The sequence below is a fragment of the Schistocerca piceifrons genome, chromosome 7 (genome assembly GCF_021461385.2).
Source record: "Schistocerca piceifrons isolate TAMUIC-IGC-003096 chromosome 7, iqSchPice1.1, whole genome shotgun sequence".
Lineage (NCBI taxonomy): Eukaryota > Metazoa > Arthropoda > Insecta > Orthoptera > Acrididae > Schistocerca > Schistocerca piceifrons.
In genome coordinates, this window is record NC_060144.1 from 351,634,834 (window position 1) to 351,662,358 (window position 27,525).

Here is a 27,525-nt window from a genome sequence, read left to right on the forward strand (position 1 = left end):
GCCCCGTAACGCTGTATACAGAAGCTGGATTCGTCTGGGAAGATGACGTGGCATCACGCTAGGTGATTAATTCGTGATGCTGTATGCAGAAGCTGGATTAATCTGAAAAATCGACGTGGTGCCACTCGCGTGTCCAGTTTTGTTGTGTGCACCACTGTAGGGGCGCCTCTCTTGCTGGTAGGGGAGAGTGTTGCCCCTGCTAGGTAGTGTACCTAGGAGCACATGTTGTTTCCTGGTCGGTGCTTCCATACAGTGCCTCATTTTAGAATTACATGAACCAATGCGCACTAGAAAACTCCGTAAGGAGTTTCCGGCATTTTCTACATTTTTTGTTGTTGTGAGACTTGAGTTTGTGCTTTGTGCAGCGGTTTCAAATATTGCGAGTAACACGTACACGTTCACTGTTTAAATACAATAGTGACAGGTTTTTTTCTATTGCAAAACTTTTGAGTTTGAGCAGAATATTTATTCCTAAGTACATCGATATTGTACTTTGGAACAGTTCGTCACATTTTGAAAAGCCTTTTTCTTTCAGAGTAATTTATGAAATTTTAGAAGAAGACTGCAGCACACAGTAAATAAATGCTACCGTTCCAGAAAGGAATACGAAAATATATTCTACTTTCATAACAGGGATGGCTAGACCGAAAATCTGAAAAGTATTCCAAGGGGAATCCTTAAGAATGGTTGCCTTGATGACACTCGATAGTGTTCCAGACATACCGGTGTTGATTGGATCAAGCACATTTCCTGGCTCAAAAAAAGTACACCCTGCAGGTGAACAGTTGCTCCATCCTCTTTGGCGCTAGGCGTGTGGGGGGCGTTGATATCCTGTATGGCGCTGTGCATACTCCGTTGAAACCATCAATGCCATATTCTCATGACTGTCGTGGGCCGACACAAATAAACGACAAGCTGCTTTCTTGACAGGCCAGATTTTGGGTTCAGTTGCGTAAGAGTGGCGCTAATAGCAAAAATGGTTCATGTGGCTCTAGGCACTATGGGACTTAACATCTGAGGTCATCAGTCCCCTTGACTTAGAACTACTTAAACGTAACTAAGGACATCACACATCATCCATGCCCGAAGCAGGATTCGAACCAGCGCGGTTCCGGACTGAAGAGCCTAGAACCGCTCGGCCACAGCGGTCGGCCACTAATAGCACCACTACAAGGATGCAAATCAGATTAGCTTTAAATACACGCTATGACGGTGGGGATAGTCAGGTAGCTTTGAGATTGGACGTGGCCAGTTGATGTTAATCAAGAATACTTTTAAACTTTATTGTGACAAAGACGCCATTATCAACCCATCACTGAGTGTGAACGAGGTCGTGTAATAGGGCTACAAGAAACTGGATGTTCCTTCTGCGATACTGCAGAAATACTTGGTGGGAATGTAGCCATTGTCCAACATGATTGCTGTCATCGGTGGTCACGGGAATGTACGGTCGCAAGAAGACAGCGCTTCTGACGGCCGCGTGGCACTACCGAAAGGGCGTATGGCTCCGTGGCATCATAAGTGCATCTGCAACAGCAATCTGAGGAGCGGTTGGTAGCGTAGTAACACAACTGTTACAAATCGGTATCTTCGAGGACATCTCCCAGGCAGACCCCCTGTGGCGTGCCTCCCTCTGACCTCAAACCACCGCCATCTGCGACATTGGCAGTGACAAGCGGGATCTCGTTGGAGGGCAGGTTGAAGGTCTGTTGTGTTTTCTGATGAAATCTGCTTGTACCTTGGTGCCAGTGATGGCCATCTGTTGGTTAGCTGGAGGCCAGTTGTGAGCCTGCATCCAATCTGGCGTTATGGTCGGGGATGCAATTTTTTATGACAGCAGGAGCACTCTCCTGGTTATCCCACGCATTCTGGCTGCAAATTTGTACGTCAATCTAGTGATTCGACCTGTTGTGCTGCCATACATGAACAGCATTCCGGAGGATGTTTTTAAGAGGACAACGATCGCGCACTTATCACTGTTGTAGCCATACCATACATGGTCTACCTTCTACAGAGAGTCGAGATGTTGCCTTGGCCTGCTCGATCAACAGGTCTGTCTCCGATCGAGCACGTATGGGATATCATTGGACGACAAGTCCAGTGCCATAGACAAACAGCATTAATCGTCCGTGTGCTGGCCGACCAAGCGCAACAGACATGAAACTCCATCTCACAGCTGACATCCGGCACCTGCACAACATATTGCATACACGTTTGCAGGGTTGCATGCTTCCATTAAACATTCTGGTTGGTACACCGATTATTAATGTTCAAGCATTTTACATTTCCAATGGTTTATCTCGCTCTTTCATTAAGCTATGATAGTGCAATATTAATCACTTAAAATTGTTACATGGACAAATTTATTCCCGAAATTTCAATTCTCCACGTTGATTATTTTTTGGTGTTGCGAATTTTTTCCCTGATTGCGCAAAGAATGCAAATGAAGTTACTGGTTCGCACTTTGTGACGTTGCACTCAAGTGCCATTTATTTTCATATCCAGAAATGTAATACAATTCTTGGCAATTTATCGCTTGTTGCTTGCAGCTTTCATGGTGCTGCTATTTTAATACCAAGCAGTCTGTTTTTTAATGCAGTTAGGAGTATTCGTCCGCGTCGGTAACTGAGTGGTTAGCGCGGCTGAGTGCCATGCGGAGAACTAAGGTTCTAGTCGTGGTACTTCCAAAGATTTTTCCTTGGTTGGAGAACTGCAACGGGTTGCATTCAGCCTCGTGAAGCCAACTGAGGAACTACAGGGTAGGGCAGAAAAAGTGTCCCGTACGAGTGAATACGACTGGACGTGAAGTATGGGTATAACCAGGCTCCGTGAAGCGCACACCACGCATAAGCCCGCTACGTGATCCACGTCGGTTCCTTGGACACATTTACACCATTCTCACGCCTCACAGAGTTGTTAGCAGAGGTCAGTCTGGTCGATGCCCTAGCTGGTCTGGTCGATGCCCTAGCTGGCCACACAGTCAACTGATCTTTGTATGGGAAGCACTCAAGTCAAGGGTTATCGCAACAACCCTCATAGTCTGCAGATCTGCGGCAGAACATTTCTGATGAGACTGCAGCAATTCCAGCAGTTCGATCCACCTTCAGCAATAGGACCCAAAAGCGCTCAGAGATAATTGGTGGTCACTTTCAACATCTGCTATAGTCAGGTTAGTATTTACTTCCTTTCCTCTTTTGTGTTGTTTTTTTATTTTTTTTTACCCTGGAACGCTGTTTTCCGTACCACTTTTACTTGCTCCACTCTGTACTTGAGCTCCAGGTCACTAAACACTACAATGACTGGGAGAGCGGCGTGCAGACCCCATTCCCTCCATATTGCATCCAGTGATAGAGGATGACATAGCGGTCGGTCGTACCGCTGGACCCTCCGTGACCTGCGGACGGAGTTGTAAGTTTTATCGAACAATGTTTCGAGTTCGAGTGCACTCTACTGGAATACTACTTTTCCTGACCCTCACTGTCATCAAGAGGCATCTGTTTGGAAAAAAAAGCGCGACAGGACTGTGTGCTGGTCATTTCTTCCACTGCTGCTGAGGCCGCCAGATGGCGTAGAGTGTTCGCGCTTCTCATCAACACACGGTAGACCGAAAAGCGATTTGCAGTGTGAGCGATGCAGATGTGGAGGTACCTGTGGGCGGCGTGGCCACAGGTACCGCGGAGTGTCGCGCCGAGTGGGGCGGCAATCGATCGAACCTCCGCCCCCTTCCTGGGGGCAAATTGTGCCTCCGAGTGAAAGAGCGAGCTGGACCGGCTCTAAATACCGGCGGGAAGTTGTCCGGCGGGCGCAGATGCGGGTGCTTTAGCAGATTGGACGCGTCGCGCCGCCCCCGTAGTCGGCAGCCAGCAGCCCGCCTAGTTAACAGGCCGGCATAGCCGCCAGGGGCACCCACTCCATCCCTTACCCTCCTATACGTGCGATTAAGACCCCGCTATATTAACTTCAAGGCTGGAGCCCTTCTTCTGAAAGTTTTTTCAGAACGTGAAAGGTAGCACGAGAGTGCTCCACAGAAGTTCAGCAGTATAAGAAGTTCACTGCACGACATATTAGTCACGCATAAGAACATCGGTCCATTTGGGGTGCTTTAGGTATTACCTCTGCCATGATACTTCAACGCAGACGAAAGTCTTGGAAGTGATGCGGTGTGTATATAATCGACATTATCTAACACGGAATTGCCCTCTAGATGTAACGAGAAGCAGATACCACGAGTGAAAAGGAAGCGAGTAGTACTGTAAGTGGAGAAGACAGACTGGGTCAGTCAAGAGAGCCCAGTGTCTTCGAATATGGACAAGTTATTGGGTGTCACATGAGTAATAAATCCGTCAGGGATATTTAAGCTCAGTAAAGCTTCCCTAGTTGACTGTTGGTGAAGTAATTGTGAAGTGGAAACGCAAAGGAGCCATCACAGCTAAACCTAAAGCGGGCAAACCCTTTGTACTGAGGGACAGGACTGAACATTTAAACTTGAGATAATTTAGATCATCTGGTACTAAAAGCAACAACACAAATTTCATGTGCACCAAGACTCTCCTCATTTTTAAACATGGACGAAATACCTCTAGTGAATCCATATGCCTCTCTCCCCGCTCCGACAAGTGGAAGAAGATGGCCATCTTTCTCTTGGTTTCCCTCTAAAGTAGCAAGAAACAACGCTTGTCACAGCCTATATCGTCTTCCTCACGAATGTGACGTGATTTTACAATATTAAGTACTAAGAAGCATTTACAGAAATTATGCATTAAAGTATCATTACGTTGTATTCTAATCAGTTATGGAATATACAGTACACAAAACTTTGTGTCTGTACGGGTAATGACCGAAGGCCAAATACAATTAAGAAAGTAAAATCTTTGCATATCTCATGAGCCGCCAGCGATCGTTGCTGCGTTTTTCTAATCTCTCGTCATCCCAAACCTCAATCTGTTGCTCTCTGCTTTATTCATAAGGCGAAAATATTGCAGGCTTTCTATGTAGAGCTACGTACCTAGTGTTCTGATGGCTTACGTGGTTCTGATAACACTAAATTGGAAGAAAAAATTAATCTCTTTCCATAGACAATAGATCATTTAATGAGAACTGGTACCTTTACTAAAAGGCCACTGCCATGAATGCATATACATCCCTGTAAATCAGTCTCAGCGAAAAGAGCCCAAAGGGAGCTATTAAAGAAGTATTCGTGCAGAGTAGTTCCTTCATAATCTCCAGCAAACAAGGAGCACGCAAAGAAAAGGTTGCAGTGGTACATAGAGCCCAAGATGTAGACTACCGACCAGAAAACCGCATAAAACAGTCCAATGAGACATCTTACAAATTCTCGACTAATGTTAGAGAATGCGTTGATAGCACTGGCCAGCAGTGAATAACTTATTGATTTGACGAACGTGAGGACGAAAACAATGTGTATGCCCCAACCAACCAAAGGATTTCAATATTATTGATAGGTCGCCGCTTTCATTGGAAAATCTATTTAACGGTCTGTTCATCGTTGTAGCTATCCTATGCCACAAATAAGCACATTTTCAATTTTTCTCTTGGGAGAATTGATAACAATATTCTGGAAACAATCTGAAAAGGGTTCCAATCACTGGGTTCTGCCCAAGGTGTCCCAGCGACGTACCTCGGTTGTCAGGCGAATGGGAGAACCGAACATACCCTTGCAAAAATTTCCAAATGATAAACACATGAATGAAAAAACATTTGAATAAACATAAAACAGTGTAATCCCATACAACTGAGAAGTGGAGAGAACACACGAAATATTTTAATGCCTGAGGAACGACACGGTACTTTATTTATAAAACTAGAACCGCCAGTCCAGTAGCATAAACAGTCAACTGGTTACTCAGGTGATGACTTTAAAGGAATCTTGCTGTGCGAATGTTACAAACACTTTTTTACGGAGATCAGAATTTACGTAAACTTTATAAAATGTTAGTTTCTATTCCCAAAGTATTACGACGCTACTGATGCTTAAAGTGTGCAACTGTAATGCGTAAATGGCTGGATTTATATATTTGCGCCGTAACAAAGGAAACTTTCTGTCTAAAACAAACGTTCTGTTACAGAACTTCTGTTTCTTGTTTGAATTATGATATGAAAAACACGGAATATTGCTGATACTGTACTGCACTATAATAAACCAATCTTGCAAGACACACAGAACTGCGACGACATAATCGCAAGAAAATAAAAAACATTTTTTACACTCTTAAACTACCAGTGCTCTTCCGAATTGATGTGTAGTATGGTTCAGATCGTTGTTAGTACCTTACAGCAAAACCAGTATTATTACATCGCATTTTAATCATGAGAACCCTTTCTATAGAAATAACTCATAGAAATTTTACACTAACTTTATAACTTTGAAGTGCATTTACGAAACAATAAAATTCATGGTCTTTACTTTCATTTCAAGAGGGAAGCAGGTTTAGAACAATTATTACTGATGAAATCTTTTCTGGTTATCAGCCTAGTCGTGCAACCATGTTATCGGAATGTTTCCTCCTCGTCAAAGACGTCTGAAGATAATGAGCAGGGGACTAGTCTAAACGTTGCAATAATACGACGCCACGGCTTGGGTGATTTCAACAACAAAATTCGGCGAAAAATCAAGCACTTCCAATAAAGTAATCGTCTTGTTAACAATAACAGAGGTCAATGAAAACGTAAAGAATGAATTAACCTTTAAGCAGGAGAAATATTATTTAAAAATAATCACTGAAACACTTGATTCGCCGTCCTCCCGAATGTCGGAGCAGTGTTTTAAACACTGCCAGACAGCGCTTGGTGACTTCCATACAATTAGGAGGTACTGAATAAGAAAACCCTATACTGATCTCACTCTCAAACCATCGTCAAATGAGTAGCATCGTCGAAAAAGACATGAGGTCGTTTATGCGTCTGCGTTCGGCCTGTGTATAACATTCTACGCGTAATTTTTAACAACAGTGAGAGATTTCGAAGTAACGATACATTTCGAAAGTTTATTATTGTTTCAAAGTTTTTATTTGGGTCTCTGTCTAACTGTGACACACAGTATTAGCAGTGCTGTTATTACATTTATGAAGCTCTGACAGCAGCGGTGCTCGCAGACTAAATTATGGGAATTCATGTCCGCCTATTACGCAAACAATAGTCCTACTCATGGCTAAAAATGGTCAGCATCTTTGTGCCTTTCTCAGTCGTACTTTTATTCAGTTTTCGTGCAATGCAAACATATAAATGAAGTGATTAGTTAGTTTGCTCATACTGGGTAGAAAGGGGCGATCTGCAGATAATTAGCCTGAAGGAAGACAACTTCTAAGACAAGATCGCTGCTTAAAACCCTATTTACGATTTACCGGTTTCGTTAAAACAGAGTTAACATCATCTGATCCGTTAATAGTGTACATAATGTACAAAATATATAATTATGAATAACAGCATAAATATAATACATAATATGCAACGTATACGCTTTGGGAAACATATTGTAAATACTAGTTTCAACTTTGACGTACCAATGCATCTTATGTCAGCTATCAAGCTAATTAAGAGATGGAGAGTATTTAGAGCTCTAATTGGGCACCTGCAGATACACTATGTGATCAAAATTATCCGGACACCTGGCTAAATATGACTCACAAGTTCATGGCGCCCCCCGCCCCCCCCCCTTTTCAGTAATGCTGGGGTTCCATGTGGTGTTGGCCTTGATGACTGCTTCCACTCTCGCAGGCATACGTTCAATCAGGTGATGGAAGGTTTCCTAGGGAATGGCAACCTATTCTCCACGGAGTGCTGCACTGAGGAGAGGTATCGATGTCGGTTGGTGAGGCCTGGCACGAAGTCGGCGTTCCAAAACATCCCAAAGGTGTTCTACAGGATTCAGGTCAGGACTCTGTGCAGGCCAGACCATTACAGGGATGTTACTGCCGTCTAACCACTCCGCCACAGGCCATGATTTATGAACAAGTGTTCGATCGTGTTGAAAGATGCAGTCGCCATCTTCCAATTTCTCTTGAACAGTTGTTCCACTGTTCAATCGTCCAGTGTTTACGCTCCTTACACCAAGCAAGGCGTTGTTTGACATTTATCGGCGTGATGTGTGGCTTATGAGCAGCCGCTTGACCATGAAATCCAAGTTTTCTTACCTCCTGCCTAACTGTCATAGTACTTGCAGTGGATCCTGATGCAGTTTGGAATTCCTGTGTGACAATCTGGATAGATGTCTGCCTGTTCGACATTACGACCCTCTTCAACTGGCGGCGGTCTCTGTCAGTCAACGGATGAGGTCGGCCTGCACGGTTTTGTGCTGTACGTGTCCCTTAACGTTTCCACTTCACTATCACATCGGAAACAGTGTGGAAATCTCGCGTACAGATGTATGACACAAGTGACACCCAATCACCAACCACATTCGAAGTCCGTGAGTTCCACGGAGCGCCCCATCCTGCTGTCTCACGATGTCTAATGACTACTGAGGTCGCTGATACGGAGCAGCTGGCAGTAGGTAGCAGCACAATGCACCTAATATGAAAAATGTATGTTTTTGGAGGTGTCCAAATACTTTTGATCAGATAGTGTATGTTTAATAATAATTCTCTTTTTGTATGACATTGTGCGCTGTTGTTCGTAATTTTATACTTTACGCTTTACGTACACTGTTCAAAGATCATAAGATGGTAACTCTGTTATTGTGAAACCGGTCATTGTAAAAAAATATTTTACAAAATGCGATCTTGGCTGAGAAGTTGTCTTCCTTCAAGATGGATAAAGTGATTTAAGTCGCAAACCATAGAAGAGACATTAATATTTAGTTGCTGGTAGCAAGCTACACAGAGGTGACCCAGAAGCAATAGTCGGTATTGAAGGTTATGACAGGAACGACCATTCGAAGAAAAAATAATAAACATGAGTTCTAAAACGCATATCTTAAGAGCTGTAGGTACTCCATCTTCGATACTATGATCACTCTTCTGACTGATTTGGTGCGGCCCGCCACAAATTCCTCTCCTGTGCAAACCTCTTCATCTCAGAGAAGCACTTGCAGCCAACGTCCTCAGTTATTTGCTGGACGTATTTCAGTCCCTCTCACTCTCTACAGCTCCCTCTAATACGATGGGAGTTATTCGCCGATGTCTTAACAGATGTCCTATCATCCTGTCCCTCCTTCTTGTCAGTGTTTTCCATACATTCTTTTCCTCGCCGTTTCTCCGGAGAACCGCTTCATTCCTTACGTTATCCGTCCACCTAATTTTCAACATTCTTCTGTAGCACGATATTACAAATACTTGGATTCTGTTCTGTTCCGGTTTCCCCACACTCCATGTTTCGATACCATACAATGCAGTGCTCCAAAAGCACATTCTCAGAAAGTTCTTGCTCATATTAATGCCTATGTTTGATACTAGTAGACTTCTATTGGCCAGGAATGCCCTGGTTGTCAGTACTAGTCTGCTTTCTATGTCCTCCTTGCTCCGACCGTCATGAGCGATTATGCTGCCTAGGTAGCAGAATTCCTTAACTTCATCTACCTCTTGATCGCCAATCGTGATGTTTATAATTTTATCTTTATTTGGTCCATACTGTCTCATTCCAAAATACAGAAAGCAAAGAGCTTGCAGTGGAAGAGATTTTTTTACAGTATCGACCCTGAGGAAGTGCTCTCAGCTGTTAAGATATTGATTTACTGGACTTCCTTGCTTCGAATGACCGTTCCTGTCATATCCCTGAATATTGACCATTCCTCCTAAGTCATCCTGTATCATAATGCAAAGCAGGTCGTACAGAACCTAACACTGTAGAATATGAGATAACAATCACGATAGATATAAAACGTTTTAGACATTATTTTTGTTCCAATAACTATCACTTACAATATGTTTGCATTTTATAGAACTGAAAATAGCACAATAATGCTGAAAGATGCCCGGCGTTAAAAAGAGTACGTTGGCGTACTGAGATACTACACAAGAAGAGTTTGCAACAGTTGGTACAAGAAGAAACACAGGACTTCCGTCCGCACCAGGAACATTGCTGCATGCAAACCAATCACGCTGCCCGCGAGAATCACGTCCTCCGGAGACAGCGCCACCACTAACAGAAACGCGCGCTTAAGTAACCGTGCACGAGCACAAGTTGGGAGGTGTAAGCTTCAAGTCAGTCTTGCTAGTGAGTTTCAGAGGAACGTTAGTCTTCTTTTCTTCAAGTCATGGAGTAACATACAAACATGACCGATAGCAGGATAGTGGTTAGTCTACAGTAAAAACACAATAGTAAATAGTAATTATTGTCTACGGACAGTGACTGCCTGCCTAAGATTTCACTGAGTACTGTCAGTGTGGAACTGTTCTTCTAATAGTACATCAAGACACAACATTAGTTTACTTCTGACTCTAGTTCAGAGAATATTATTTAGTTTGTGTTCAACGCTGGACAGGTAAACTAAATATGCATTCTACAATTGTTGTAACCAGCGTTATTAAATCCAGGTAATATATTCTATTATTCACTATTCTGTGTTAAATTCATTGTGTATGTGCTACCCTAGAACCCACGCAAACGCCTTACGAGCCTTTATCAGCCTTTCATCAAAGTGAACGCCCCCAGTCCCCAAGAACCAGTGGCTTGAATAATAGATGGAGTTATATCTACATCTACATCCATACTCCGCAAGCCACCTGACGGTGTGTGGCGAAGGGTACTTTCAGTACCTCTATCGGTTCTCCCTTCTATTCCAGTCCCGTATTGTTCGTGGAAAGAAAGATTGTCGGTATGCCTCTGTGTGGGCTCTAATCTCTCTGATTTTATCCTCATGGTCTCTTCGCGAGACATACGTAGGAGGGAGCAATATACTGCTTGACTCCTCGGTGAAGGTATGTTCTCGAAACTTCAACAAAAGCCCGTACCGAGCTACTGAGCGTCTCTCCAGCAAAGTCTTCCATTGCAGTTTTATCATCTCCGTAACGCTTTCGCGATTTCTAAATTATCCCGTAACGAAGCGCGCTGCTCTCCGTTGGATCTTCTCTATCTCTTCTATCAACCCTATCTGGTACGGGCCGGCCGGAGTGGCCGAGCGGTTCTAGCCGCTACAGTCTGGAACCGCGCGACCGATTCGTTCGCAGGTTCGAATCCTGCCTCGGGCATGGATGTGTGTGACGTCCTTAGGTTAGTTAGGTTTAAGTAGCTCTAAGTTCTAGGGGACTGATGACCTCAGCAGTTAAGTCCCATAGTGCTCAGAGCCATTTGAACCATCTATCTGGTACGGATCCCACACTGGTGAGCAATATTCAAGCAGTGGGCGAACAAGTGTACTGTAACCTACTTCCTTTGTTTTCGGATTGCATTTCTTTAGGATTCTTCCAATGAATCTCAGTTTGGCATCTGCTTTACCGACGATCAACTTTATATGATCATTCCACTCCCAGATAATGTATGGAATTAATTGCTTCCAGTTGCTGACCTGCTATATTGTAGCTAAATGATAAAGGATCTTCCTTTCTATGTATTAGCAGCACATTACACTTGTCTACATTGAGACTGAATTGCCATTCCCTGCACCAGGCGTCAATTCGTTGCAGATCCTCCTGCATTTCAGTACAATTTTCCATTGTAATTATCACAATTTATTAAAATCATTTTTTTTCGATTAGGTTTCACTAATACCTGACTATCAAGTGATAAGCCGCAACACGCGTAGAAGGAGAACGGTGTTCGCCTCATTATCCCGGCCGCTCGATAACGGCTGCGAAACATTATTGGATTAACCGATTGTCGATCGGGTGTCCAGAGTTCAGGAGGACTCGGGCGGTAGAAAAACCGATGGAATGCCGCGACGTCCGGAGCAGCTCTGGGGCTGAAACAAATGAGTGCGTGCAGAGCAGGGTGCAGGCACCTGTTCCTGAACTCCGGCGAGGTGCGCAGCTGTTCGCGGCAGGGGGCTTTTTGTTGTTCGCAGGTATTTTCCCTCTGATACGGCCGGGATGCCGCCTTGTAGCCAGCAATTCGTTAATTTCCAGGCATGCGGCAGGCCTACAGTTTCTGGCAGGACCGAAAAATCTGTGCCGACGTATATGTAGTCCGTCACGGCAGAAACCTGCTGACGTTCCGGAGAGTAATTAATGCAGCTATACGCATGTCAGCATCAAGTCGCTGTGGGAGAAAGGTCATAAACGAAGCCGGGCTCGGAAGGTCATATTGTATGGGTTGTTTTCTAAGCTTCAGTGACGGATTTTATCTTTTGCTTCTCAAAGCTTAAAACCGTTGGCAAGAAATATCATTTACAAGGGTCAGTCAATAATTAAAGAGACAAATTGATCTGGAGAAAAAAAGGGTTTATTTTTACAACACAATACTTTTTATGCTTTTCAACATAATCCCCTTGAACATTTATGCACTTGTTCCAACGAGCTACAAGCTTTTTTTTCCCGGCTGCTCTTTTCCCATAAACTTTTTCACTTCCTCGTTGTCCTGGAACCTCTTCCCACATGTCTCCTTCAGTGCACCAAACAAAAGGAAATCACTAGATGCTAAGTCAGGACTGTAAGGGGGATGAGGCAATACTTCCCAGCTCATTCTGTCGATGGTTTCACAGGTTAGTTGAGCAATATGAGGACGTGCGTTCTCTTGCTGGAGAACCACACCCCTCCTCTGAGATCCGCGACGTCTCTCTCTCAACACTGGCTTCACCTTGTTTAAAAGTAAATCCAAGTAGTATTAGCTGTTTATTGTACGCGGTTCTTCTAGATAATCACAAAAAAACTGGACATTCAGCATCCCAAAACACCGTCAACATGATGCTTGGGTTTTGAATTTTTTTCTTCACAGATGAGTTGGTGTGGTTCCACTCCATGCTTTGCTTTTTTGATTCTGGCTCATAGTAATGAACCCAAGTTTCATCACAAGTTAAAATTTTGTTGAGGAATTGCTCACCTTCTCTTTCATAATGTTCCTTCAGTTCAGTGCACATTCTCAACCTCGTTTCCTTGTGTAGCCGAGTCAGCTCCTTTGGGACCCATCTCGCACGTGTTTTGTGGTACCGTACAGATAATCTTATGAACTGTACCAGTACTAACTTGAACCTTATCAACTATCATTTCCATAGTCACACGGCGGTCGGCACGGATAATGTAATCTATTCGACTTTCCAAAATGACGGCGTTGAAACTGCAACTGGTTGGCCAGAACAGTGTTTGTCAGTCACTGAGTCGCGACCATTTTTGAACTGCTTGTAAAATCTTGCACGATTCATATAACCTTCACTATAAACTTTAGAAATTCTACAGTATATATTCACTGGTTTCTCGCCTTCAGCGAGTAAAAAACGAATGACAGAACGTCGTTCAACTAATGTGAACGTTTCAAGCGGACTCGCCATCTTGAAATGTATCTTTGAGATTATAAACAAAACGATGTTGATACATCAGCTGATCAGGGCTCATCCAAGTAATGCCAACTTAAAGCCACAAAAGTACCAAACTTGCCCTACAAACAGCTTTTTTCCCAGACTAATTTGTCTCTTTAGTTATTGAATGACCCTCGTAAGTTTCGACTAACGTATTCTTAAACAACATTACTATTTATTTTTTTACTAGGGTATGCTGAAGGATAGTCCCTCGGAATTTCTTTTGAGAGAACTCTTAGACCTTTTTAAATAAAATTAACATTATAAACATGTTTATTCTTGATGTCTACATATTTTCAGTTCTCTGCCGCTAGAGGACTCCGAATCGTAGCCTGTAACGTAGCGGTATGTAACTTACTATGTTGTGCGTGTGAAACAGCTTACTGTAACCGAGTTGGTAGTTCGATCGCTCTCTCTTTCAGCGTGAGAATGCGAGACCCCAGACGTGCGCTGCGACATCAATAACAATCCGATGCCTTGCGTACACTGTCAACAACCATCCTCGATACAGACCGGATTTCGCTCCATCTGATTTTCATCTGTTTCCAATACTTGAACATCACTTTCGCGGACTACACCCTGATAGCGATGTAGGGGTGCAAGCAGAGGTGAGGTGGTGGCTCCGTCAACAATGACGAACATTCTGCAGCGATGGTATCAATAAACTGGTCTCTAGTTGAGAGAAATGTGTTCGACGCCGGGGTGACTATGTTGATGAATAAATATGAGGACGTGAAGAATAAAGACGTAGAATGTTAATAAAATTTGTATTATTTAAAGTGCTTTAAGAGTCATAACGTAAAAAATTGGGAGGCACTACTTTTCAGTACGCCCTCATATTTCCCTGGCTTATAGATTTACAGCATCACAATTATTCTTCACTTTCCTGTGCCGAAAAGTGAACGCCAAGCAGGAGGAAAATCCGCATCGTCCTGCTGGTGGCTTTTTTTCCTACATGAGGCATTCAATTAACTCAAAGAGGACGATTCCACACAGCTGTGTTTTCACAAGCAATACATTGTGCACGTTTTTTCCAGTGCGTCCCCTGGTAAGTCTTCCGGCGAAGGAAAATAGGTGGAACATTTATTGGTTAGAAACGTCACACAATATTTAATAACGGAGACAGTACGGGCTTCAAAACGGCCCAGACTGGTTCAAAATGATTATTCTGCCTTTTGTAGAATGGTAGGTGCCTCCGAATTTTTATTTGATAATTCTTAAAGATTTTAAAGTAAAACAGACTTAGAAACTTTCCAGATCTTTATTCTGTGTGTCTGCATATTTATTTCTCAACATAGTCACCCTGGCAACGAAAACATTTCTCCCAACGAGACACCAGTTTGTTGGTACCGTCACTGTAGAATGTTTGACTTTGTTGACGGAGTCATAACCTCAACTCTACTTTCACCTTCCCTTTACTATTAAAGTGAAGTCCGTGAAGTTGCTCTTCAAGTCTTGAAAACAGGGGAAGTTGAATGGGGTCACGGACCGTGTGGTGTATGATCGATGACATTGAATCCAAACCGTAGGATTGTTGCAGATGTCACAGCGCTCGTGTGTGGTAGCGCATTGTCATGCTGAAGGAGACGGTGATTCACGCGTGGGCAGACTCTTCGAATTCGAAACTCGATTGCAACATGCTGTTTCTCACGCGAGCCAGCGGGTGTGTTGGACCTTCCATCGAGCGACAGACCCCTGTGAAGATGTCTCCCGCAGACGGGGACGAAACCTTGGGAATTGAGACAAAATTCATCAGCCGACCACGGCATAACAGCCCGGATAATCATAATGGACATAATATAGTTATTTTACATACCACCATGTTGCATGCAACATTTCGGAATCCTCTAGCGGAAAAGGGCTCCAATTACGTAGACGTGAAGAATAAGGTTTAGAATTTTAATAACGTTTATTTTGTTTATAAAGTTTGCATGGGGGCTTAATTATTTTTATGATTGAAAATGATTTTTTTAGTATTAGTAGCTGTCTGTCCGATTACGTAAGTCTCGTAAACGGTTGGCCCTGACCAGTATTATTACGCTATCTGACTGCAAAGAACAATGTAAGAAAATTTCCGTAAACACAGTTAATTAATTAAGTCCCCAGCAACTAAAAAAAAAGAAAACCAACAAGACCAATAAGCACAAGAGTCACTGTTCTGTATGTGGGAGTGTGACTCAACGTCCACATCTGGCACGGTTCTTTTCCAACAAGACAAGAATTTTGATACCAATTATACTGACGTGGCAAAAGAAATTTAGAAAAACTATAATTACGCAAGAAAATCAAAATTCACTCTAATACAAGAACACGAGCCAGATGCTTTGTTGACTGAACCTGTAGTGACACATTATTTCAGATACACAACTAATAAAGGAACATTATAAATTTTACCTTCATATATATTGACGAAATGCACTCATTACAATAACATCTGCTATCTCTCCCATCAAATAACTGCATAAAACATGGAACAACACTCTTTACTACAACATCTTACTCCAACTTCACGACAACCACGAGCTCTGTACTAGCACTGTCCTCTCCGATCTCATAACAAGCACTGACTGCCACGAACTCTCAACAACCACTGACTGCCACGAACTCTAAACACGCACTGTCCTCTACGAGCTCTCAACAACCACTGTGGAGGCGGCTTAATAGTACTCTTTGGCGCACTCTCTGGCGCAGTGGCACAGTGTAGCCACCTTTCATATGCCCCTCCTCCACAGGCCAGAATTTGATGGTATTTTTGCCAGCATTGGTGGTGAAAATACCACCAAATTCGTCCAGAAAAATACAGACAAAAATAAAAGATAATATTAATACCTAAATATCACATAATTAGTTAAAAATTTTGGCTTTGCACTGACCTTTCACTAACCTAATATATGAAATACAGTAAGCAATACAACTTCTTTTCATACATGTGACTTTACATAATAGTTTACACAATATACAAAAAATCAGTTTATACAAATGTTCACCTAAAATGCTTTCAATGATTAGTTTATACAAAAAAAGAACACCAACAGGTAACATCTTTTCAGTAAAAGCAGTCCATCAGTTGCACCCAGTAAAGTTTAGCAGGTACACCCAGCAACAAGTCACATTAGTTCAGTAGAAGCAATCCATCAGATGCACCCAGCAATGTTAAGCAGGTGCAGACGCCAACAAGTGACTTCATTTCAGTAAAAGCAGTTCACCAGTTGCACCCAGCAATGTTGAGAGCAGGTGCAGACACCAACAAGTGATACCATTTCAGTAAAAACAGTCCATCTGTGGCACCCAGCAATGTTGAGTAGGTGCAGACAGCAAAAAGTAACATCATTTCAGTAGAAACAGTTCTAACAGTGGCACTCAGTAAAGTTCAAGAGGTACACACAGCAACAAGTCACATTAGTTCAGTAGAAGCAGTCCATCAGAGGCACCCAGTAAAGTTTAGCAGGTACACCCAGCAACAAGTCACATTAATTCAGTAGAAGCAGTTCATCAGTGGCACCCAGCAATGTTGAGTAGGTGCAGACACCAACCAGTGACTTTATTTCAGTAAAAACAGTTCATCAGTTGCACCCAGCAATGTTGAGCAGGTGCAGACAGCAACAAGGGACATCTTTTCAGTAAAAACAGTTCATCAGTTGCACCCAGCAATGTTGAGTAGGTGCAGACAGCAACAAGTGACACCATTTCAGTAGAAGCAGTCCATCAGTTGCACCCAGCAATGTTGAGCAGGTGCAGACAGCAAGAAGTAACATCATTTCAGTAGGAGCAGTCCATCAGTTGCACCCAGCAATGTTGAGCAGGTGCAGACAGCAACAAGTGACATAATTTCAGTAGGAGCAGTCCATCAGTTGCACCCAGCAATGTTGAGCAGGTGCAGACAGCAACAAGTGACATAATTTCAGCAGAAGCAGTTCATCAGTTGCACCCAGCAATGTTGAGCGCAGGTGCAGACACCAACAAGTGATACCATTTCAGTAGAAGCAGTCCATTAGTGGCATCAGCAATGTTGATCAGGTGCACACAGCAATAGGGGACATCTCTTCAGTAGAAACAGTTCATCAGAGGCACCCAGCAATGTTGAGTACAGGTGCAGACACCAACAAGTGACACCATTTCAGTAGAAGCAGTCCATTAGTGGCATCAGCTATGTTGATCAGGTGCACACAGCAACAGGGGACATCTTTTCAGTAGAAACAGTTCATCAATTGCACCCAGCAATGTTGAGCAGGTGCAGACAGCAAGAAGTAATCCTGGCAGGGTCGCCACGTGCATGGGGGCTTAATTATTTTTATGATTGAAAATGATTTTTTTAGTATTAGTAGCTGTCTGTCCGATTACGTAAGTCTCGTAAACGGTTGGCCCTGACCAGTATTATTACGCTATCTGACTGCAAAGAACAATGTAAGAAAATTTCCGTAAACACAGTTAATTAATTAAGTCCCCAGCAACTAAAAAAAAAGAAAACCAACAAGACCAATAAGCACAAGAGTCACTGTTCTGTATGTGGGAGTGTGACTCAACGTCCACATCTGGCACGGTTCTTTTCCAACAAGACAAGAATTTTGATACCAATTATACTGACGTGACAAAAGAAATTTAGAAAAACTATAATTACGCAAGAAAACCAAAATTCACTCTAATACAAGAACACGAGCCAGATGCTTTGTTGACTGAACCTGTAGTGACACATTATTTCAGATACACAACTAATAAAGGAACATTATAAATTTTACCTTCATATATATTGACGAAATGCACTCATTACAATAACATCTGCTATCTCTCCCATCAAATAACTGCATAAAACATGGAACAACACTCTTTACTACAACATCTTACTCCAACTTCACGACAACCACGAGCTCTGTACTAGCACTGTCCTCTCCGATCTCATAACAAGCACTGACTGCCATGAACTCTCAACAACCACTGACTGCCACGAACTCTAAACACGCACTGTCCTCTACGAGCTCTCAACAACCACTGTGGAGGCGGCTTAATAGTACTCTTTGGCGCACTCTCTGGCGCAGTGGCACAGTGTAGCCACCTTTCATATGCCCCTCCTCCACAGGCCAGAATTTGATGGTATTTTTGCCAGCATTGGTGGTGAAAATACCACCAAATTCGTCCAGAAAAATACAGACAAAAATAAAAGATAATATTAATACCTAAATATCACATAATTAGTTAAAAATTTTGGCTTTGCACTGACCTTTCACTAACCTAATATATGAAATACAGTAAGCAATACAACTTCTTTTCATACATGTGACTTTACATAATAGTTTACACAATATACAAAAAATCAGTTTATACAAATGTTCACCTAAAATGCTTTCAATGATTAGTTTATACAAAAAAAGAACACCAACAGGTAACATCTTTTCAGTAAAAGCAGTCCATCAGTTGCACCCAGTAAAGTTTAGCAGGTACACCCAGCAACAAGTCACATTAGTTCAGTAGAAGCAATCCATCAGATGCACCCAGCAATGTTAAGCAGGTGCAGACGCCAACAAGTGACTTCATTTCAGTAAAAGCAGTTCACCAGTTGCACCCAGCAATGTTGAGAGCAGGTGCAGACACCAACAAGTGATACCATTTCAGTAAAAACAGTCCATCTGTGGCACCCAGCAATGTTGAGTAGGTGCAGACAGCAAAAAGTAACATCATTTCAGTAGAAACAGTTCTAACAGTGGCACTCAGTAAAGTTCAAGAGGTACACACAGCAACAAGTCACATTAGTTCAGTAGAAGCAGTCCATCAGAGGCACCCAGTAAAGTTTAGCAGGTACACCCAGCAACAAGTCACATTAATTCAGTAGAAGCAGTTCATCAGTGGCACCCAGCAATGTTGAGTAGGTGCAGACACCAACCAGTGACTTTATTTCAGTAAAAACAGTTCATCAGTTGCACCCAGCAATGTTGAGCAGGTGCAGACAGCAACAAGGGACATCTTTTCAGTAAAAACAGTTCATCAGTTGCACCCAGCAATGTTGAGTAGGTGCAGACAGCAACAAGTGACACCATTTCAGTAGAAGCAGTCCATCAGTTGCACCCAGCAATGTTGAGCAGGTGCAGACAGCAAGAAGTAACATCATTTCAGTAGGAGCAGTCCATCAGTTGCACCCAGCAATGTTGAGCAGGTGCAGACAGCAACAAGTGACATAATTTCAGTAGGAGCAGTCCATCAGTTGCACCCAGCAATGTTGAGCAGGTGCAGACAGCAACAAGTGACATAATTTCAGCAGAAGCAGTTCATCAGTTGCACCCAGCAATGTTGAGCGCAGGTGCAGACACCAACAAGTGATACCATTTCAGTAGAAGCAGTCCATTAGTGGCATCAGCAATGTTGATCAGGTGCACACAGCAATAGGGGACATCTCTTCAGTAGAAACAGTTCATCAGAGGCACCCAGCAATGTTGAGTACAGGTGCAGACACCAACAAGTGACACCATTTCAGTAGAAGCAGTCCATTAGTGGCATCAGCTATGTTGATCAGGTGCACACAGCAACAGGGGACATCTTTTCAGTAGAAACAGTTCATCAATTGCACCCAGCAATGTTGAGCAGGTGCAGACAGCAAGAAGTAATCCTGGCAGGGTCGCCACGTGCATGGGGGCTTAATTATTTTTATGATTGAAAATGATTTTTTTAGTATTAGTAGCTGTCTGTCCGATTACGTAAGTCTCGTAAACGGTTGGCCCTGACCAGTATTATTACGCTATCTGACTGCAAAGAACAATGTAAGAAAATTTCCGTAAACACAGTTAATTAATTAAGTCCCCAGCAACTAAAAAAAAAGAAAACCAACAAGACCAATAAGCACAAGAGTCACTGTTCTGTATGTGGGAGTGTGACTCAACGTCCACATCTGGCACGGTTCTTTTCCAACAAGACAAGAATTTTGATACCAATTATACTGACGTGACAAAAGAAATTTAGAAAAACTATAATTACGCAAGAAAACCAAAATTCACTCTAATACAAGAACACGAGCCAGATGCTTTGTTGACTGAACCTGTAGTGACACATTATTTCAGATACACAACTAATAAAGGAACATTATAAATTTTACCTTCATATATATTGACGAAATGCACTCATTACAATAACATCTGCTATCTCTCCCATCAAATAACTGCATAAAACATGGAACAACACTCTTTACTACAACATCTTACTCCAACTTCACGACAACCACGAGCTCTGTACTAGCACTGTCCTCTCCGATCTCATAACAAGCACTGACTGCCATGAACTCTCAACAACCACTGACTGCCACGAACTCTAAACACGCACTGTCCTCTACGAGCTCTCAACAACCACTGTGGAGGCGGCTTAATAGTACTCTTTGGCGCACTCTCTGGCGCAGTGGCACAGTGTAGCCACCTTTCAAGTTCACATAGATAATTCGGAAGCATTGCTTTTCAACATGGTATGTATCAGTGGCGTTTTCCGTGGGACTCAACACTTCCACTTCTGCAGGAATTTGCACACTGCCTATATCTAACGTAACTTTCTGCTTCCTCGACGCACTGTTTTTCGGCGACTGCTTAAGGAAGTTTAACATGCTCTGTCCAGTATATCTTCATCTACTCTTGACCTCTCAGTACCTCCGCCTCCTTCGTGACATAACGCATTTTACATCGATACATTGCTCGTACCTGACGTCGTGAGAAGGATCCAGATGTCCTATAAACAATAGTAGAACCTTTAGACTCCATCCACACTTGCTGCAGTCGGTTGCTAAAGTCACAAACAACAATGCACACGATTCGTATCAAACTTTTCCTCCAATGTAACACAAACGTCGACATTTGCGTCATGTTACTTTCATAAGGTACTAAGGTAATACTTTTTGTTCAACGTTGGTGAAATAATTTCTGAATCACTATTAGCGCTAGTCCTTGCTTAATTTTGATACACTATGTGATCAAAAGTATCCGGACACCTCCAAAAACATACTTTTTTCATATTAGGTGCATTGTGCAGACACCTACTGCCACGTCATATCAACGACCTCAGTAGTCAGTAGACATCGTGAGAGAGCAGGATGGGTAGCTTCACGGAACTCACGGATTTCGAACCTGGTCAAGTGATTGGGTGTCACATGTGTCATACGTCTGTACGCGAGATTTCCACACTCCTAAACATCTCTAGGTCCATTGTTTCCGATGTGATAGTGAAGTGGAAACGTTAAGGGACACGTACAGCAAAAAGCGTACAGGCCGACCTCTTATGTTGACTGACAGAGACCGCCGACAGTTTAAGAGGGTCGTACTGTCGAATAGGCAGACATTTATCCACACCATGACACAAGAATTCCAAACTACATCAGGATCCACTGCAAGTACTATGACAGAAGGCGGGAGGTAAGAAAACTTGGATTTCATGGTCGAGCGGCTGCTCATAAGCCACACATCACACCGGTAAATACCAAACGACGCATCGATTGGTGTAAGGAGCGTAAACATTGAAGATTGAACAATGGAAAAACATTGTATGGAGTGACGAATCACGGTACACAATGTAGTGATCCGATGGCAGGGTGTGGGCATGGCGAATGCTCTGTGAACATCATCTGCCAGCGTGTGTAGTGCCAACTCCATATTGAATTGCAGCATTACCGAAGGAGGGCGCCTCGAACTTGTCATTTTGAGCCAGGTGTCCGGATATCTTTAATCACATAGTATATCACAGGAACTGTAACTTCTTATGTTAGTACTACATGCCGATGCTAAGTGACGTCGGTGGTTTCCTAAAACTGTTTTGGTGGAAATGCGTATTCTGTCTTTGAATGTCTTCCTGCATACGCATCAAGTCCGCTTTCATGGGCACTCCGCCGTGAATAATCAGTCCGTATTTTCTGCGACAAGATGTTCGTTGATATTACTCTAAGTCGTAAGCTTTCGGTTTCTTAATGCAAACTTTTTTTTTTGGCTGCATCATGAGCCTTCTAAGTTTCTGTTTGGGTTGATTTTTGTTTCAGTTTCGGCTGTTAATGGCCATTTCTTCTTCGTTTTGTTCGTGATTAAACCTAAATCTGTGCTCAGCAACAAGTGTATTGAGTTCAATGTTTTCGATGTCTTTGCTTTGCTTCGGACGGAATGATGACGAAATCTGAGATTCGCAGATTTGATCACTTTCGCCATAAAACTTTTAATTATTTCAGAATTTTTTATTTCTAGAATGAGATTTTCACTCTGCAGCGGAGTGTGCGCTAATATGAAACTTCCTGGCAGATTAAAACTGTGTGCCCGACCGAGACTCGAACTCGGGACCTTTGCCTTTCGCGGGCAAGTGCTCTACCACTTGCCCGCGAAAGGCAAAGGTCCCGAGTTCGAGTCTCGGTCGGGCACACAGTTTTAATCTGCCAGGAAGTTTTTTATTTCTATTCTTAAATTGTCTCCTCGGTACTGAAGTTAAACAATAGTGAAGGATAGAAATTTACGGTTTAATGTCTCGTCGGAAAAATGGTCTTTAAGCCCATAAACAATAATGGTGACATCCTACAAACCTCTCTTGCTTTCTTTCACGTAGTTTAGATGATTCGTTCAGGCAGCCAGCAGATGAAATCAACAGATCTATCTAAAATTTAAATGTACAGATTTCATAACAATCAATGCTTCCCCTGCTCTTAACGACCGTTTTGCGCAAAATTCTGGTTATTTATCCATTCTTAAAAAGCAATGGAAATTTAGTTTGTCCTTGATGACGAACATTCCACAAATTTTACATTATGCATTTATTTTTTGTACCTTTTGAAATTTTGTTGCTTTTGTTTCTTACAAACTTACTCGAACATGGAACAATTTATCACATAAGTAGCCCACAAAAATGTTGACTGAAAAAAGAAACAAGAGAAGTCAGAGATTGTCCATCATATGTGAATGGATACTGCACTATAATGTAAGTACACGCAATGTAGCGAAGAAACTTTATACATAATAAAGGAATGTGCGGCGAAACTGTTCTTACACTGTTTTGGGAGCTTATAGAAGGTGTAACCTGCATAATAGAAGACAGTTCCCTGTGTGATTGTTAAATAATTTGTACAATAGCTTTCTGCCTAGTATCTAGGCAGTGAATACCGCATATAGTTTTAGACGAGACGGCAACAATCCCACGACGGAATGTATTTACAGGGCTGGCGGGGTTAGGAAACTGAGACGCTTGAATACCCAGCTGCCTTACAGAGGATGCGAAATGCCTAGACCAGGCTGGTAGAAGTCTGTCACAAGTCTGCATGCAATATCAGCTTAAAATTAACAGGTACCTCTGATGAGTTAATCTTGTGTACTGTTGGCATTTTTAAAACATAATAAAATCAGTGTAGCTAGTAGAGAACTGAATAAGAACTGTACCTATTAATCTGTAAGTTAAAATTGAACATTGGTAAATTACGAAGAAAGACGATTGTAAGTTAGAACAGATTAACGACACAGATTTTCTTCAAAATTCTCCTTTTTAACGTATCCTTTAGAGCTCTGTCAGTGGATGCAGCAGTTTTGACAGCCACGCCCTTCTCACTGCCTGTCTTGCGCTCTCTGTGTCCAACTGATCCCGTCATTGACTGCTTTCTTTGTGCTTCGTTGAAAGGAAAAAATAATTTATAACGTTCAGTAGTAATTACTAATGTTATATTAGTGATTAATTATTAGTATTATCACTGCTTATAATGATTTATTGTGTATTTTAGTTACACTCAATATTTGTTAACATAATTAAGACTGAAAAAGGAAGAAAAATGTTTTAACTGAGGATGGATATATTGGCCACTGCCTAGACGCCATTCCACGAATGATATTGTTAGTTGGGCACGACCACCAACGAATCAATAACAGAGAAGAGAATTTGTCATTAATTAACCACTCTTACAACTATGTTAGAGAAACCTAACTTCTTGTGTAAATTTAAAACAATTACATGAAGTGGGAATTTATCATACAAGAAAACATCAACAATGTGACCTCATATTTTAAGGAGAAAACAGTACAGCCGCAAGATACCAGCATCAGGAAACGAAACCGCTCGAAAATTTGGACCGTAATTCTAAGAGTACGCGCTGATGAACTTCTGAATGTCTGTCTTTTAAACTTCCGCGAGAACAGGTTGTCACTCACTCCGCCCAGTTGCAGCCGCCTCACGTCTGAACGCGTTACTGCTCAGTGCCGTGAGCAAGAGGGTCATGTTCATCATGTCAGTAAACCAACAAGCGGTAGTTCTTTGTTTCTTTTCCAGCCTGTAACAGGTTCAGAGATCTCTTTGCTTTGAACGCTTTTACGTTGTGATTCACAAATGCATTGTACATTAATGAAATAAATCATTATCCGTTAAAGTAGTAGCATAATGCCGTTTAGTTATTAACATCACTATTGTGCGTTATTTTCTTTGGACTGAAGAGCTGTTAAAGCGAAGTACATCTGCAGGAGTTGCGTTATTCTTCAGTATCATTGCATGATTAAAACTTAACAATTCCTCATTTGATTAGGCTTATTCATTTCGATTTTTAGGTATATACGTTGTTAAAATTGTGCAGCTATGTGCGTGAGGTTGCCGTATTACATGTTCTCGAACAAAATTCTAAAACACGCCAGACAGATATGGCCTACTCCCGCGTCCTCTTCGCACGCCTTCAACATCTGGCGATTACGTGACCCCTGGCTGTCACTTCTCTTTACAGTACTTCGCACTCGGTCTTTAGACGTCTGCAGTGAGCCGGAGCGAGAGGCAAAAAACTTTTGCGCGCGGAAGTTTAACAGATGCACATTCAGAAGTTCATCATTGCGATCTATCGGAATTACTGTGCAGATTTTCCCACAGAATGCATAGCTGGGACTGACAACTTGCTAGCGTCCTTTTCTCTTTACAGTATGAAGTCGAGTTGGTGATGTTTATTTCGTCAGATGAGAATGTCTCAAAACCGTACAAAACTTGAGTACCAGACAATATGATATCCGGGCTCCTTTAAATGACTATACCTAACTCAGGGGGTTTCGAGTGACACCTTTACACAATTTCTGTACGGTTGCATCACTGTACGGACTCACGAATTCAAGTGGCCGTTATGTGCGCAATGGCCATTATGCCCGCCTTCCCCGTAACAGTTGCCAACTAGGCTACTCTACAGCCACTATTACCTGTGCTTAGAGTTGCGCTCTACCAAAATTACGTAAATGATGTAAGAAATGGTAGTATTATCGGTAGTATTGGTAGAATCGGAAGCGAAAGTAGCATAAATGAATGTTTAAGGAGGAAACTGTGAGCTGACGATTTCTCTTTGTTTTTTGATTTGCACATAATTAACACCACACTTTATTCATTGTTAGTCCATGATGTATTTTACATTCTTACATAATATAAAAGTCATTTTATAACTAATAAAAATTAGTCATCTCGTAACTTCTAAGCTGTTATAGAATCAATGCAATTACTGCTGATGCAAGTACAGTTTACATTAAAAAAAGATTAAAAATTATATACTTTTTGTTGGTATTTTGTACTCAAAAGAATGTTTTTCATCATGATCAAAGGCAATACGTTGTTGTTATTGCTGATAAGTAAGAAAGTTGAGTAACAGAAGCATGTTTTGTATAAACTCGACGAAGATTTGAAGCGATATTCGATATGTTTTTGTATTGAGTATTTTTTCAAATTTTACTTTTTTGGAGGAAATTACATTTTCTAGCACTATATGATGAATCGGTATTGTTTCTTTTTCATTTTTACTACAAAACTCCTCTGTTTCGCGTTACAAGCTAACAACTTTCAAACAAAACCTGAATTAAATACTGAAAATTTCATTTTTGCTATAAATACTGTTTATATTTCAGTAATAGGCAGGAGGGTAACAATGCAGAACAACTGTAGGTTACGGGTCCCTTTGTGAATCTGCACTTAGTTCCTAGGGGAATCTAGTAACGTGCTGATCGCATACGCAGAAGAAGCAACCAATACGTGGAACGCCTGATTGGTACGCAATACACGTAACGTACAAGTAAAGCGCGTACGATCGTAACTGACAAAAGCTACTAGGAAAATTACAGTAATCTACGCTCCCTTACGATAGTCTGCGGTAGCTTTACAACTCTACCTGTGTCTGAAGTGCACCTAGTCTAGAGTGAAAAGCGATACTACGAGTCGACTGCAGGTGGGTGGACTCTGCTGTTGCAGGGAACGGCGGACAGAAGCGGGCCGCGGGCCTCTTCCAGTTCCCCCGCGTCGGCCGCGCCTTCATCGACGCGCCGCTGCCCTTCCCTCTGAGCGTGGTCGGCCCGCTGCGGCTGGCTCCGTCGAGCGACAAGGACGCTGAACCCGAAGCCGCCACCGGTGAGGATAGTGCAGGCTCAACTTGTCTCACAGCCTCCCTCCTCCCCCCCCCCCCAACCGCCCCCCCTCATCACCTTTCTTCCCAGCAACACCCTCATCTGAAGCCAGTACTCCTTCTGATGTTCCTCATCTTCTCCTTTATTCTGTTAGGTAGTGATCTGTCCTACATGGTACCACGCCTTAATAATTGTCTGTCCAGTTCACGTGTGATTAACATTTATTTGGCACAAATTTTTAAATATACAAAGGTATTGATTACACAATACTGTATTAAGCGTTATATATTTCATCATCAGACTGAAGTTGTAGAACAGAGTGTACAAGGAAATTAACGACGGCAAATTTGTATATAATAACATAAGAATACATCTCAGTAATCCATATACGAAACCATATACACAATTTTCAATTAATATCGTACTTATACTTAAATTAAACTTTAGCAAAATGCTCACGAAAGTGAGCACATAGATTGAATATAATACAGATCTCATACAGTTATATTTGACAGTGCCGTTGTCTGTTCGAAGAGAACCATTGCCAATCTGTCTTTGGCGGTTAAACTATCTAAGAAGTAAATAAAGACCAATAGGTGGCCCAAGCATCGACAACAGATGTGAAGTCAAAGATAACTTTACAAAGAGCAATCAATAAGTCATAACATCGTGAACAACTTGATCAAGGTACATTTGTGCTACTTTTATGTAGGAGAACCTCATATACTGACAGGAGGTAAAATTTACATAGCATGAAATGTGTGTCGTTAGGTAGCACCGTAAACGACGTAACAG

The 27,525-nt window shown here is 42.2% G+C and overlaps 1 protein-coding gene across 1 annotated transcript in view; it reads left to right on the plus strand.

Annotated features, from left to right (window-relative positions):
• Positions 1-27,525, plus strand: part of LOC124805699 — a 149,090-nt gene that overhangs the window by 58,324 nt on the left and 63,241 nt on the right. The window contains exon 3 of the mRNA XM_047266269.1: positions 26,579-26,734. Within this exon, the coding sequence (XP_047122225.1) occupies positions 26,579-26,734 (156 nt within the window). The remainder of the gene's footprint in view (positions 1-26,578; positions 26,735-27,525) is intronic.